Source organism: Trachypithecus francoisi, unplaced genomic scaffold (assembly GCF_009764315.1).
Source record: "Trachypithecus francoisi isolate TF-2019V2 unplaced genomic scaffold, Tfra_2.0 Lachesis_group8, whole genome shotgun sequence".
Taxonomy (NCBI): Eukaryota; Metazoa; Chordata; class Mammalia; order Primates; family Cercopithecidae; genus Trachypithecus; species Trachypithecus francoisi.
Window position 1 is genome coordinate 18,114,684 of NW_022681473.1, and position 13,719 is coordinate 18,128,402.

At 40.5% G+C, this 13,719-nt stretch overlaps 1 protein-coding gene across 4 annotated transcripts in view; it reads left to right on the top strand.

Annotated features, from left to right (window-relative positions):
- CKAP5 (cytoskeleton associated protein 5) overlaps positions 1-13,719 on the top strand; it is a 105,379-nt gene that overhangs the window by 49,864 nt on the left and 41,796 nt on the right. For all 4 annotated transcript variants that reach the window (XM_033207816.1, XM_033207819.1, XM_033207818.1 and 1 more), the window contains exons 13-18: positions 683-865; positions 2,912-3,025; positions 3,307-3,417; positions 4,702-4,794; positions 9,503-9,688; positions 10,791-10,885. In XM_033207816.1, the coding sequence (XP_033063707.1) occupies positions 683-865; positions 2,912-3,025; positions 3,307-3,417; positions 4,702-4,794; positions 9,503-9,688; positions 10,791-10,885 (782 nt within the window). The remainder of the gene's footprint in view (positions 1-682; positions 866-2,911; positions 3,026-3,306; positions 3,418-4,701; positions 4,795-9,502; positions 9,689-10,790; positions 10,886-13,719) is intronic.

Below are 13,719 nucleotides of genomic sequence, written 5' to 3' on the forward strand. Positions count from 1 at the left end.
ATATCTTTCAAATTGTAACCAAAAAAAGCTGAGTGACCAATCTGTAGAGAAGATGAAAACAGTTCTGTGAGATAAATTTATTTCTAAAGTCCGGAAAGTTACCTTCCTATATGTGAATGTCTTCCATAAACAATATGGTCATTTTAAGTTTATTACAATTCTAATTTGTAAAGAAATAAAACGTCAGATTAATATCTTACATATGCCTATCTACTGCCAGAAAAGTGTGGATAATTTATCTTTGTTGAAAAGGAAATTTTTTCTCTGAATTTTCTTTTTTTTTTTTTTGGGGGGGAACGAGTCTCACTTTGTCACCCAGGATGGAGTGCAAATGGCACAATCTCAGCTCACTGCAACCTCTGCCTCCTGAGTTCAAACGATTCTTGTGCCTCAGCCTCCCAAGTAGCTGGGAATACAGGCGTCTGCCACCATGCCCGGCTAATTTTTTTGTGTTTTTGGTAGAGACAGGGTTTCACCATGTTGGCCAGGCTGGTCTCAGACCTCTGACCTCAAGTGATCCACCCATCTCGGCCTCCCAAAGTGCTGGGATTATAGGCTTGAGCCACCTTGCCCAGCCATTTCTCTGAATTCTTACGTGTAGTTGTGGTTTAGAAATGTAATAACATAGTGGTTGTGTTTCAAAGTTGGGCTTAATGATGTTCATCTCATTTTCATTCTCCAGATCAAAGAATGTTCAGAAAAGGTAGAACTAATACATGGTAAGAAAGCTGGACTAGCTGCTGATAAGAAGGAATTCAAACCTCTGCCTGGAAGGACTGCTGCTTCAGGGGCTGCAGGAGATAAGGACACAAAGGACATTTCTGCACCCAAACCAGGACCTCTAAAAAAGGCACCTGCTGCTAAGGTTAATAGGTTATTTGAAAATAGAATTTAGTAAGGAAGGGTCTGAGTCTCAGGTTCATGGTTATTCCTCTAAAATTATTTTGTTTGAGAAATGAATTCATTTGCCACATTAAAAATACAGCAGAAAATCTGTTAATGAAGATAGGATATTCCAGCAATAAATTCAGCTATTTGAAGCTTTAATAGAGATAAAAATGGTAACAAAGGCACAGAAGTGTATTTTTATCAATTTAACATAAAATTTACTGTCTTAACTTTTTTATTTTTGAGATGGAGTCTCGCTCTGTTGCCCAGACTGGAGTGCAGTGATGCAATCTCGGCTCACTGCAACCTGTGTCTCCCAGATTCAAGGAATCCTCCTGCCTCAGCCTCCCAAGTAGCTGGGATTATAGGCACCTGCCACCACCCCTGGCTAATTTTTATATTTTTAGTAGATACAAGGTTTCACCATGTTGTCCAGCCTGGTCTCAAACTCCCGACCTCAAATTATCTGCCTGCCTCAGACTCCCAAAGTGCTGAAATTACAGGCATAAGCCACCATGCCCAGCCTCAGCAAATCTGTCAATTAATAAGTAAAAATTGATGTCTGTTAACAACAACAAAAAGAATAGTAGGAGATTTGTTATTTGAAGTATCTCTGCATATAGAGAATGCTGTTACAGAGAAAGATCCAGAAGAGGTATCGTAGTTAATCAAAAAGTACAGAATTTTCTATTTTTAGGGTTAGAATATAAATCCCTTTATGGGGTTATTACTATGAACCAACAAAACCATACTGTTGATATGACATGGTAAGTATTACAGGCTTCCATTTAGTTAAAAACTGGCATCCTTGGTTTTGCTAACTACAACTTAAAATATTGGAATATATTCAAGATAACATTAGTTTCAGAACAACTCTGGATGCTGAAGATTAATTTGGTCCTCTGTTATTTTATCTTTTCTTTTTAGGTTTGCGGCATTTCATAACAAATATCCAAAATAGGTAGAAGGAACAATGTGAATGGTGATGCGTGTTGCCATAATATAGTTATCATTTGCTGTGTACATTGTGATATACTATTTTCTTGTGACTTTTCCCCCCATACATATTCTGCTTTTGTATCTTGGGACTTTTGAAAACGAGTGGAATGAATATTTTTTGTATTTTTTTGTAAAGATGGGGTCTTGCCATACTGCCCAGGCTGGTCTCAAACTCCTGGGCTCAAGGGATCCTTAGCCTCCCAGAGTGCTGGGATTACAGGTGTGAACTACTGTGCTCAGCTACTTGGGAAGCTGAGGTGGGAGGCTCACTTAAGCCCAGGAGGTCAAGGCTGCAGTGAGCCGTAATCGGGCCACTGCACTCCAGCCTGGATGACAGAGCAAGACCCTGTCTCAGAAAACAAACAAACCCCAAATAAATGTAAAAAAAAAAAGGTATCGGGATGTCATTCTCAAATTAATTTGTAAATGTAGTATAATTTGAGGCCATCTCTTGTTTCATTTATCTCATTAATTATAAAATCAAATTTTTAATATGGGGTCTACAGATTACCCCATAGGTGGTCTTCAGGGGTTCTGTCTGACCTTGAAACTGTGCTAAATTTTGTAGGTACAAAAAATGTTTATTTTAGGGTAATCCCTCATTTTAATCAAACTTTTGAGGGAGAATGTGACTCAATAAAAGTTTAAAAACCACTATTTTAGGCCGGGTACAGTGATTCATGCTTGTAATCCCAGCACTTTGGGAGGCCAAGACAGAAGGATCACTTGAGGCCAGGAATTCGGGACCAGCCTGGGCAACATGGCAAAACCCTGTCTCTACAAAAAAATTTTTTTTAATTAGCCAGACCTGGTAGCACACGCCTGTGGTCCGAGCTACACAGTAGGCTGAGGTGGGAAGGAAGATCCCTTGAGCCCAGGAGGTTGAGCCTGTAGTGAGCCGAGCTTGTGCAACTGCGTTCCAGGCTCGACAACAAAATGAGACACTGTCTCAAAAAAAATAAAAAATAACTCCACCATTTTAAATCCTTAAGTGGTTTAATTTTTATTTTTTAAATTGTTTTAGGCTGGTGGGCCACCGAAGAAGGGGAAACCAGCTGCACCAGGAGGCGCAGGGAATACTGGAACCAAGAACAAGAAAGGACTGGAGACCAAAGAAATAGTGGAGCCTGAGCTCTCGGTCAGTATTACACACTAAGCCTGAAACTCATGAACCCTGCAAAGTGAGACCTATGAGAAGACTGGAGTTCTTGGTGGGTTCTGCAACATACAGTTAATTGATATCTTTTAGCTTATTGGAACTGCCTTGGGACAGTCTCCTTTATCAAAGTATAATAGAAGCCTCAGAAACTATAGCATACCACGGGAGTATTCTTTTAGTTTTGACTGGAGTATGTTTACATTTTTGTCATCTGTTCCCTTAAGCAATTCCTAATTCTAGTATGTTTTTGTATCTTACAGATAGAAGTATGTGAAGAAAAAGCTTCGGCTGTTCTTCCCCCTACCTGTATACAGTTTCTTGACAGCAGTAACTGGAAAGAAAGGCTGGCTTGTATGGAAGAGTTCCAGAAGGTAGTGCATAGGGATGAATTGAGTATGAAAGAAAATCAGATTATATGGAAGCAGTGAAATTGATAATAAAGAATTTGTCCTAATTGTGGTGTTTTATAACCAGTGAACACATTTCATGGCATTAAAGATGAGGTGGGACTTTTTATTTTTTGTAGCTGTGTAGTGTTTGCTATTTTAAACATCAGTATTCTATGGCCTCTATAAGCTCATGACTTAATACTTAAGAAAATTATATTCTTATTCTGAATTATAAGGCTTAGATTAATTTTTTTTTTTTTTTTTTGAGACAGAGTCTCGCTCTGTTGCTCATGCTGGAGTACAGTGGCGTGATCTCAGCTCACTGCAAGCTCCGCCTCCTGGGTTCATGCCATTCTCCTGCCTCAGCCTCCTGAGTAGCTGGGACTACAGGTGCCCGCCACCACGCCTGGCTAATTTTTTGTATTTTCAGTAGAGACGGGGTTTCACTGTGTTAGCCAGGATGGTCTCGATCTCCTGACTTCATGATCCATCCACCTCGGCCTCCCAAAGTGCTGGGATTACAGACATGAGCCACCACGCCCGGCCCAGCCCAGCTTAGATTAATTTTTTAACTATGATACTTGCTCATAAACTTCCTAGGCAAATAGGTCTCTCTACTTAAACCATCCCTCATCCAGTACTTTTTTCCGGCTTTATCATCATGATTCCTTGGTAGAATTGGACAAAACCTCTCAAAAACCTGTGTTGTAAAGGAACATGGCAGTTCATTTTGGCATATACCGGGTGATTCTAATGAGGAAGGGTGAGGAGCAACTGCAAGAGCACTGTCACTTAAGGCAGAGAAGCCTTCCAGTCCTGCTTCTGCTGCCCATTCGGTTTAGATCTGAGTTTGTACATCTTTAATATTCAGTACTTTAGAACTTCGAATCTATTCTGCTTTACTGTTTTTAGGAAAATCAAGGAAGAGAAAATATGTATAAGCAGTTTCTGCTACATACTAGGCAAATGAAAACTATTATTTTGCATGGTGCAAACTTTTTGTGAATTCCTGAAATGTGAGATAAATGTTCAGTGATACTAATTTAACAGCCATATACCAACCATCTAGCTTAAGAAATAAAGCATAGACATAAAAACACAAAGAAATAAAGCATAACAGCAGAAGCTATATAAGCTCCCTCAATAACCCTCCTCAGTTCTATTCCACTCCTTTCTTCAGAGGTAACCACTTACTTGACTTTGGTATTTTCTTTGGAACTAAATCTTTAACCCTTTAACTCTTTTATTCTCTTAATTTACTTCAAGGCTGTTGAGCTAATGGACCGAACTGAAATGCCATGCCAGGCATTAGTGAGGATGCTAGCCAAGAAACCTGGATGGAAAGAAACTAATTTTCAGGTATTTAAAATGTGAGATTTGATGTCTTTTATTGAAGTAATTTACATTACATCATCCTATGGAGTAATACAGCGGAATAGTTTTGGTAATGAATTTTTTTTTTTTTTTTTGATTTTTTTTTTTTTTGAGATGGAGTTTCACTCTTGTTGTCCAGGCTGGAGTGCAATGGCATGATCTTGGCTCACTGCAACCTCTGCCTCCTAGGTTCAAGTGATTCTCCTGCCTCAGCCTCCCGAGTAGCTGGGATTACAGGCACCCGTCACCACGCCCAGCTAATTTTGTATTTTTAGTAAAGACGGGTTTCTCTATGTTGGTCAGGCTGGTCTCGAACTCCTGACCTCAGATGATCCGCCTGTCTTGGCCTCCCAAAGTACTGAGATTACAGGTGTGAGCCACCGTGCCTGGCTTGGTAATGATTTTTAATGAACAATGGGGTGTGTGCATTTTGATTGAACACATAACTACAGTTGACTCTTGAACAATGTGGCAATTAGGGGCACTACCCCTTGTGTCGTTGAAACTTCACATATAACTCTGGACTCCCCAAGAACTTAACTACTAATAGCCTACTGTTGCCAGAAGCCCTACTGATAACATAGTCAGTTAACGTATTTTGTATGTTACATGTATTGTATATTGTATTCTTACAATTAAAGTAAGCTAGAGAAAAAATGTGATTAAGAAAATCCTAAGGAAGAGAAAACATATTTACTATTTATTAAATGGCAATGGATCATCATAAAGGTCTTCATTTCCCATCATCTTCATGTTGAATAGGCTGAGGAGGAGAAAGTAAGAAAAGGGGTTTGTCTTGCTGATTCAGGAGTGGCAGAGGCAGAAGAAAATTCATGCATAAGTGGATCTTTGCAGTTCAAACCCATGTTGTACAAGGGTCAACTGTATAACTTTATATAACTAGGAATTTATATATGTATAAATATGTAAATATATACATCCATATATAATTTGTATAATTTAGATATATGCATTTTTTTCTTCTCATTTTTAGGCCTAGAAGGCTTCTTATCTAATCTTTACATATTCAAGGGAGAAATAAACAGTGAGATAGCTTTTTTATTTGATGGGATAAAAAATAAGAGCAGTCCTTAAATTACCAATGAAAATTTACAATATAATCAATTGTATAGCCCCATTAACTGATAATAGAACTGAAATTTAGCAGTACCAAGTTATTAGTCTAAGGGGTGGGTATAGAGGGAAGTACAGGAAAGTGGTACAGGAAGGAAAATGAGAAAAAGTTTCCTTCTCTTTTTCTAGATGTACATAAAATAGATCTTATGCTAAACAAACTTGAAATGTATCAGGTTTATTTTTGGCATCCTGCTAGTCTCTTTTTGGTTTCTCTTCTGCTGCCACCTCTTGTTTTGCCTCTAGGATGTTTAGGTCTCTCATACACTGTGTTTCCCTTAGATTGTGTTACATAGGTTACATAGCACCTTACTCGTATAGGCCAGCTCCACAAAGGCTAAATATTCTAAAAGATTCTTGAGTTGTCCTCTTGCTCTCACAGCACTTTTTTTTTTTTTTGAGAAAGGCCTTCACTCAGTTGTCCAGGCTGGAGTGTGGTGGTGCAAACGTGGCTCACTGCAGCGTTGACATCTTAGGCTCAAGAGATCTTCCCATTTTAGCCTCCGGAGTAGTTGGGACCACAGGCATGCATCACTACACCTTGCTAATTTTTTTCTCAAATTCTTAGAGAGTATGAAGTGTAATCTCATTGTGATTTTGATTTTCAGCCACCAAAGACTCTCTCCTTGGTTAACTTAATGACGAGCTAATGATTGGACAGATTTTCTTTTTTTTTTTTTTTTTGAGGCGGAGTCTCGCTCTGTCGCCCAGACTGGAGTGCAATGGCGCAATCTTGGCTCACTGCAAGCTCCGCCTCCCGGGTTCACGCCATTCTCCTGCCTCAGCCTCCCAAGTAGCTGGGACTACAGGCGCCCGCCACCTCGCCCGGCTAGTTTTTTGTATTTTTAGTAGAGACGGGGTTTCACCATGTTAGCCAGGATGGTCTCGATCTCCTGACCCTGTGATCTGCCCGTCTCGGCCTCCCAAAGTGCTGGGATTACAGGCTTGAGTCACCGCGCCCGGCCTGGACAGATTTTCTTAAATGCCTTGAACCAATATGATCTGTCTCCCACCCTCTGCCAAGGGCGGGGTTGTGTGTGTGTGTGTGTATGTGTGTCTGTGTGTGTGTTTGTGTGTGTGTGCGCGCTGGGTCATGCCAGAGATACTCAGGCACTTTACAGCTTTACCCTGGAATTCACTTTTTAAGCAAGGTCTTGAAAGTCAGTCAGAGATCCGAGATTAGGGCCCTTTTCAGTCTTTCCTGGGCATACACACAACCGTGAATATTCACATGACCTTCTAGATTCTCAGAGTCCTCTGTGGATACCTTATTCCCTAGATCCTTTTATGTTTTTGACCAAGCTGGTTTCTCCCAACTGGTATTGTGGACTTGCACAGCTCTGATGTTAGATGTTAAGCAGTTGCCACTCATTGTTTTTGTTGTTTTCAACAAAATCCCTGGGGATAGGGCTTTTCCCACTGAGCTAGCTAGAGTCCGGTCAAATAACAGGCCCTTCAAATGGAGCTTTTCTAGGAAGCAGCCAGAAAAGACGGTACTTTGGGTCAAAACTTTTTGAGGAAGTCCAAACCTGAGCTGTCCCCCCACCTGCCAGTGGCTGCACAGCTCTTGGTTTTCATAGTTGCTATGGTTACAAGACTTCAGGTTTTGAAGGCTACTGTGGAGCTGGAAGAAAAGGGGAACAAGGCAAGTTAAATCACCAGAAACCTCACTGTCCTTACTGAAATTTCAGCATCCTGTCTTTAAATGGTTCTTGTATTGTTACAAGCCTTTTTTAATTGTCAAAGTTGTGAGGTAAGTTGATTTGGATAGTTTTTGCCAGTGTTCTGTTGCTTTTAAGGAAGATCAGTTTTTCAGAGGTATTGACTCTACAATTGCAGAAGTCCCACTCAAGATAATTACATTTCTTTGTTTTGTTTTTTGGTTTGGGATTATTTTTTTAATTTTTTACTTTTTTATTTTAATTTTTATTTTTTTTTTTTTGAGACGGAGTCTTGCTCTGCCACCCAGGCTGGAGTGCAGTGGCCGGATCTCAGCTCACTGCAAGCTCCACCTCCCGGGTTTATGCCATTCTCCTGCCTCAGCCTCCCGAGTAGCTGGGACTACAGGCGCCCGCCTCGTCGCCCGGCTAGTTTTTTGTATTTTTAAGTAGAGACAGGGTTTCACCGTATTAGCCAGGATGGTCTCGATCTCCTGACCTCGTGATCCGCCCGTCTCGGCCTCCCAAAGTGCTGGGATTACAGGCTTGAGCCACCGCACCCGGCCTACTTTTTTATTTTTTTCACACGCCTGCTATGTCAAATTTTGGGGGTTTGAGACAAAGTCTCACTCTCTTGCCCAGGCTAGAGTGCAGTAGTGTGAACATGTCTTTCTGCAGCCTCAGCCTCCTGGGTTCAAGTGATCCTCCCACCTCAGCCTCCCAAGTAGCTAGGACTACAGGCGAGGGCCGCACCCAACTAATTTTTGTACTTGTTGTAGAACTGGGGTCCCTCCATATTGACCAGGCTGGTCTTGAACTCCCGGCCTCAAGCATTCCTCTCGCCTCAACCTACCAAAGTGCTGGGATTACAGGCATGAGCCAGGCAATAATTGCATTTTAAAGAGGGTGTTTGTGTGGCTGGGCACAGTGGCTCATGCCTGTAATCTCAGCACTTGGGGAGGCTGAGGTGAGATCCACTTGAGATCCACTTGACATTCACTTGAGGTCAGGAGATCGAGACCAGCCCGGCCAACATGGTGAAACCTCATCTCTACTAAAAATACAAAAATTAGCCAGGCGTGGTTGCAGGTGCCTATAAGTAATCCCAGCTACTTGGGCGGCTGAGGCATGAGAATCACTTGAACCCAGGAGGCAGAGGTTGCAGTAAGCTGATATCACACCACTGCACTCCAGCCCGGGTGACAGAACAAGATTCTGTCAAATAAATAAATACGTACATACATAAATAAATAAGTGAGGGTATTTGTCACCTAAATGAATCTGTATAATAGAATTTCTAGTGGCTTAACAAAGTTAAAATATTCACACAATACAAAGAAAAATATTTATGAGCAAAGGGGTCCTTAATCCCATAGATCTGTCATCACAATAATATCTTTAAATTATTGTCCACAGATGTTTTTATTCTTTTACTTAAAAGCCAACAAGTTCTCTAAAATCTCTCAAGTTCTGTGTTGTGTGTGTGTATAAGAGAGTTGTAGTGTTTTTGTAGGCAGCCCTAGTAGTAATTCTGTTATGCAGTCAGTAGTAATTTGTTGTGTATTTTAGGATGTGTATTCAGTACTAAATGCAAATAATCATAAGAGGAGGAAAATTTAAAAATCAGATTTTTCAATTCATAAACTTTCTGTGCAGTATTACTTGTTAATATTTTGGAACACTGAGTAGCTTTTTTTTCCCTCTGTTCACTGTCAGTTAAGTAATTGGTAACAATTAAAGGATACAAATTATTTTGCATATTTGTTTAAAATCCTCCTTTTACTTTAGTTGTGTTCTCAGCTGTCCCTAACTGTGTCATATCTGTTACATGCTGTTAACACAAGTAAATAAATAAATGTCCTTGGCTTGCTCCTAACTTTATGATACTTATCCTTGTTCAGGTGATGCAAATGAAGCTTCACATAGTTGCTTTGATTGCCCAGAAGGGAAATTTTTCCAAAACGTCAGCTCAGATTGTGTTAGATGGCCTTGTGGACAAGATTGGAGATGTGAAATGTGGGAACAATGCAAAAGAAGCTATGACAGCAATAGCTGAAGCCTGTATGTTACCGTGGACTGCTGAACAGGTTAGTAACATAGAACTCTTATTCCTCCAGTTTTCCTCATTTTTTTACCCAAACTTTAAGCTTACTAATTAAACATTAGTTTTTATCTTCTCAAGTAAAATCTTTTTTGATACTGCATTTTGTTTTGAGATGGAATTTCACTCTGTCGCCCAGGCTGGAGTGCAGTGGTGCAATCTCGGCTCACTGCAACCCTCCTGGGTTCAAGTGATTCTCCTGCTTCCAGCCTCCCGCATAGCTGGGATTACAGGCACCTGCCACCACACCTGCCTAATTTTTGAATTTTAATAGAGACAGGATTTCATCATGTTAGCCAGACTGGTCTCAAACTCCTGACCTCGGGTAATCCACCTGCCTTAGCCTCCCAAAGTGCTGGGATTACAGGCATGAGCCACCACACCCGGCCCTTTGATACTGCATTTCCATTTTTACCTTTAAAAATACTCTATTGCCTAGTGATGAAAATTTATGTTAGTCAAAAATATTTGGTCAGACACAGGGTCTCACACCTGTAATCCCAGCACTTTGGGAGGCCGAGGAGGGAGGACAACGTAAGGCCAGGAGTTTGAGACCAGCCTGGCCAACATGGTGAAACACCGTCTCTACTGAAAATATAAAAATTAACCTGTAATGCCTGCTACTAGGGAGGCTGAGGCGGGAGAATCACTTGAACCCGGGAGATAGACATTGCAGTGAGCCAAGATCATGCCACTGTACTCCGTCCTGGGCAACAGAGTGAGACTGTCTCAAAACAAACAAACAAAACATTCTATAGACGGTGAAAGCCCACGAGCTTTCCAGGCTGCAATGATTGATGATTGTGCCACTGTACTCCTGGGTGACAGAGCAAGACCTTGTCTCTAAAAATAAAAGACATTATAATGCAGAGTAATTGCTGAAAAGCTATAAACAGTCCAGAATGCCTTTTAGTCCCACTGTCACTCACCTCATTTTCTTGTGTAGATTAACTCTTGTTCCTAAGGCATTCTTGCAGTTGTTTTAGCATCAGAAAACTATGTTTAATGCACATCTGCCTTAATGTCGTGTGTATTTCTATAAGAAATACGAGATAAAACACAGATCTGTTGGTTTTCCCCTGTTTCAGGTTGTGTCAATGGCTTTCTCACAAAAGAATCCCAAAAATCAGTCAGAAACTCTGAATTGGCTATCAAATGCCATAAAAGAATTTGGTTTTTCTGGGTAAGTCGGAACGAAATCAAGTGGAAAATAGTTAAATGTTCTGTCAGTTTCTAAGTCATGATTCATCGTAGCTATTGCTGCTTATTTCTGAAGCGCGAGAGCTGGATTGTCTCATTTATATAAAATAAAATTACCTTTGTTCTCAAAGGTCTATATTGGCTTGTGTTCCTGCATTTTGATATTCACTGAAAGAGTTCCCTAAGTTATTTTTCCTTAAGCATTAATAGCTGTCCCACAGAAAATCCAGTTCCAAGAATTTCTAGTCAAATACATTAGGAAATTTCTGTATATAATTACATTTGTTTAAAGACCTATAGTATGCCTTGGCGAATGAAATGCTCTCAGAAATCTTCAATAGAAGAGCTTATTTAACTTTAACCCACTGTTCCCAAACTTATTTGCATATAGAGCACAGTTGTTTATTTACAACAAAACTTTATGCAGTTTACTTTATTCCAGGTACTTTTAAAAAGCACTTTCTAAATCATAATTCATTTGATTTAATCGTCATAAAAACTATGTGAGGCATTATGTTATCTCTATCTTGTAGATGAGGACTAAGGCGCAGAAAGTTTAAGTAATTTGGGCCCATCATAGTTAGGAAAGTGGCAAAACCAAATATCCAGGCATTCTGGTTTGGAGAAAGAATGATGTAACTGCTATACTATGTTGCCTTTGTCTGTGCCATGCTACATTTTGCAACATGCCTGTTAATATCTCGTAAAAGGGTATTTTGAGTTCTACTGATTGAAAAAACACTGTTCTAGAAGTTACTCAAATAGCAAAGAACTGTTTGTTATGTTTTCTTTTTTTTTTTTTTTTTTTTTTTTTTTTTTTGAGACGGAGTCTCGCTGCTCTGTCGCCCAGGCTGGAGTGCAGTGGCCGGATCTCAGCTCACTGCAAGCTCCGCCTCCCGGGTTCACGCCAGTCTCCTGCCTCAGCCTCCCGAGTAGCTGGGATTACAGGCGCCCGCCACCTCGCCCGGCTAGTTTTTTGTATTTCTTTTAGTAGAGACGGGGTTTCACCGTGTTAGCCAGGATGGTCTCGATCTCCTGACCTCGTGATCTGCCCGTCTCGGCCTCCCAAAGTGCTGGGATTACAGGCTTGATGTTTGTTATGTTATTATCTGTGGTGTTCTTCCATAGTTGAGGATATTGTTATAATTCCTCTTAATTGTATAGTCTTTGATATAGCACGAATCTCTTGGCATGTCACTTATAAAAGCCACATATTTTCCTCTTTTTTGTTATGATCTTTCATTTATTCATGTATTAAACAATTACATATTGGCTACTACAATGTTCCAATTGTTTGTTCCAGTCCTTCAGAATACATCGTGAACAAAATTAAATTTCTGTTTCATGCATTTACGTTTGAGTAAAGAAAGATAGGTAATAAACAGTACATATATATATATAAAGAGAGAGAGGCAGGCAGGCCAGGTGCGGTGGCTCATGCTTGTAATCCCAGAACTTATGGGAGGCTGAGGCAGGCAGATCACCTGAAGTCAGGAGTTGGAGACCAACCTGACCCACATGGAGAAACCCCACTTCTCCTAAAAATACAAAATTAGCTGGGTGTGGTGGCACATGCCTATAATCCCAGCTACTCAGGAGGCTGAGGCAGGAGAATCATGTGAACAAACCCAGGAGGCGGAGGTTGCAGTGAGCCAAGATCATGCCATTGCTCTCCAGCCTGGGCAACAAGAACAAAACTCCATCTCAAAAAATAGATACATATATTTTTACATATGTATGTTTATGTAAAGCAGGATGAGGGGTTAAATGGAATAATGTGGTATAGTTTAGATGATGTTGTTTTCTATATAGTAGTTGAAGAGTTCTTCCTGAAAAAATGACATCTGAGCAGAGACCAGGATATGAGAGAGCAAGCTGTGATAATCAGAGAGGAGCATTCTAGACCAAGGGAAGAGCAAATGCCAAAAGCTCTGTGGTAGAAGCACATGTGATATATTTAAAATAGCAAGGAGTGTATTTCCTTCAGAATGTAGCTATAGGACAATGAGTGAGTGGGTAGGAAGTGGTAGGAGATAAAGCTGGAGAAAGAATAGGGGGCCAGGTCATGTGGGGCCTCAACATTTTAAGTAAGTTGGGAAGGCATTAGGGATTTTTGAGCAGAAGAGTAACGGGTTCATATTCTGACTATTGTCAGAGAAAACAGGAGATCAAAGACAGGGAGACGAATTATTAGGCTATTGGAATAATTCTGTCGAGAAATTCTGGTGGCTTGGACATAGACTGTAGAAGTAGAAGTGTTTTAACTGATAAGATATTTAAAAAGTAGAACAGAACAGGATATAAGAGAGAGACAAGTCAGGGATAACTTCAAAAAGTCAAGGATAGCCTGAGCAACTGGAAGAAAAATGTGGCTCTTTACTGAGGTGGAGAAGACTGGGAGGAACAGGTTTTGGGATTGGAGTAAGGACAATCAGGAGTTTGGTTTCAACATATTACGTGTAGGCTGTCTTCCAGGTATACAAATGGAAATATCACAAAGGCAGCTGGATGATGTGAATCTGGAGTTCAGGAGAGAGTTCAAGATTGGATTTAAGAGTTGTATTTAAGCATGAAAGGATTGTCAACATATAGATAGTATTTAAAGCTCACTTTTTTTTTGTTTTGTTTTGTTTTTTTGTTTTTTTTTTTTTTTTTGAGACAGAGTCTTGCTCTGTCGCCCAGGCTGGAGTGCAGTGGCTGGATCTCAGCTCACTGCAAGCTCCGCCTCCCGGGTTTGCGCCATTCTCCTGCCTCAGCCTCCCGAGTAGCTGGGACTACAGGCACCCGCCACCTCGCCCGGCTAGTTTTTCGTATTTT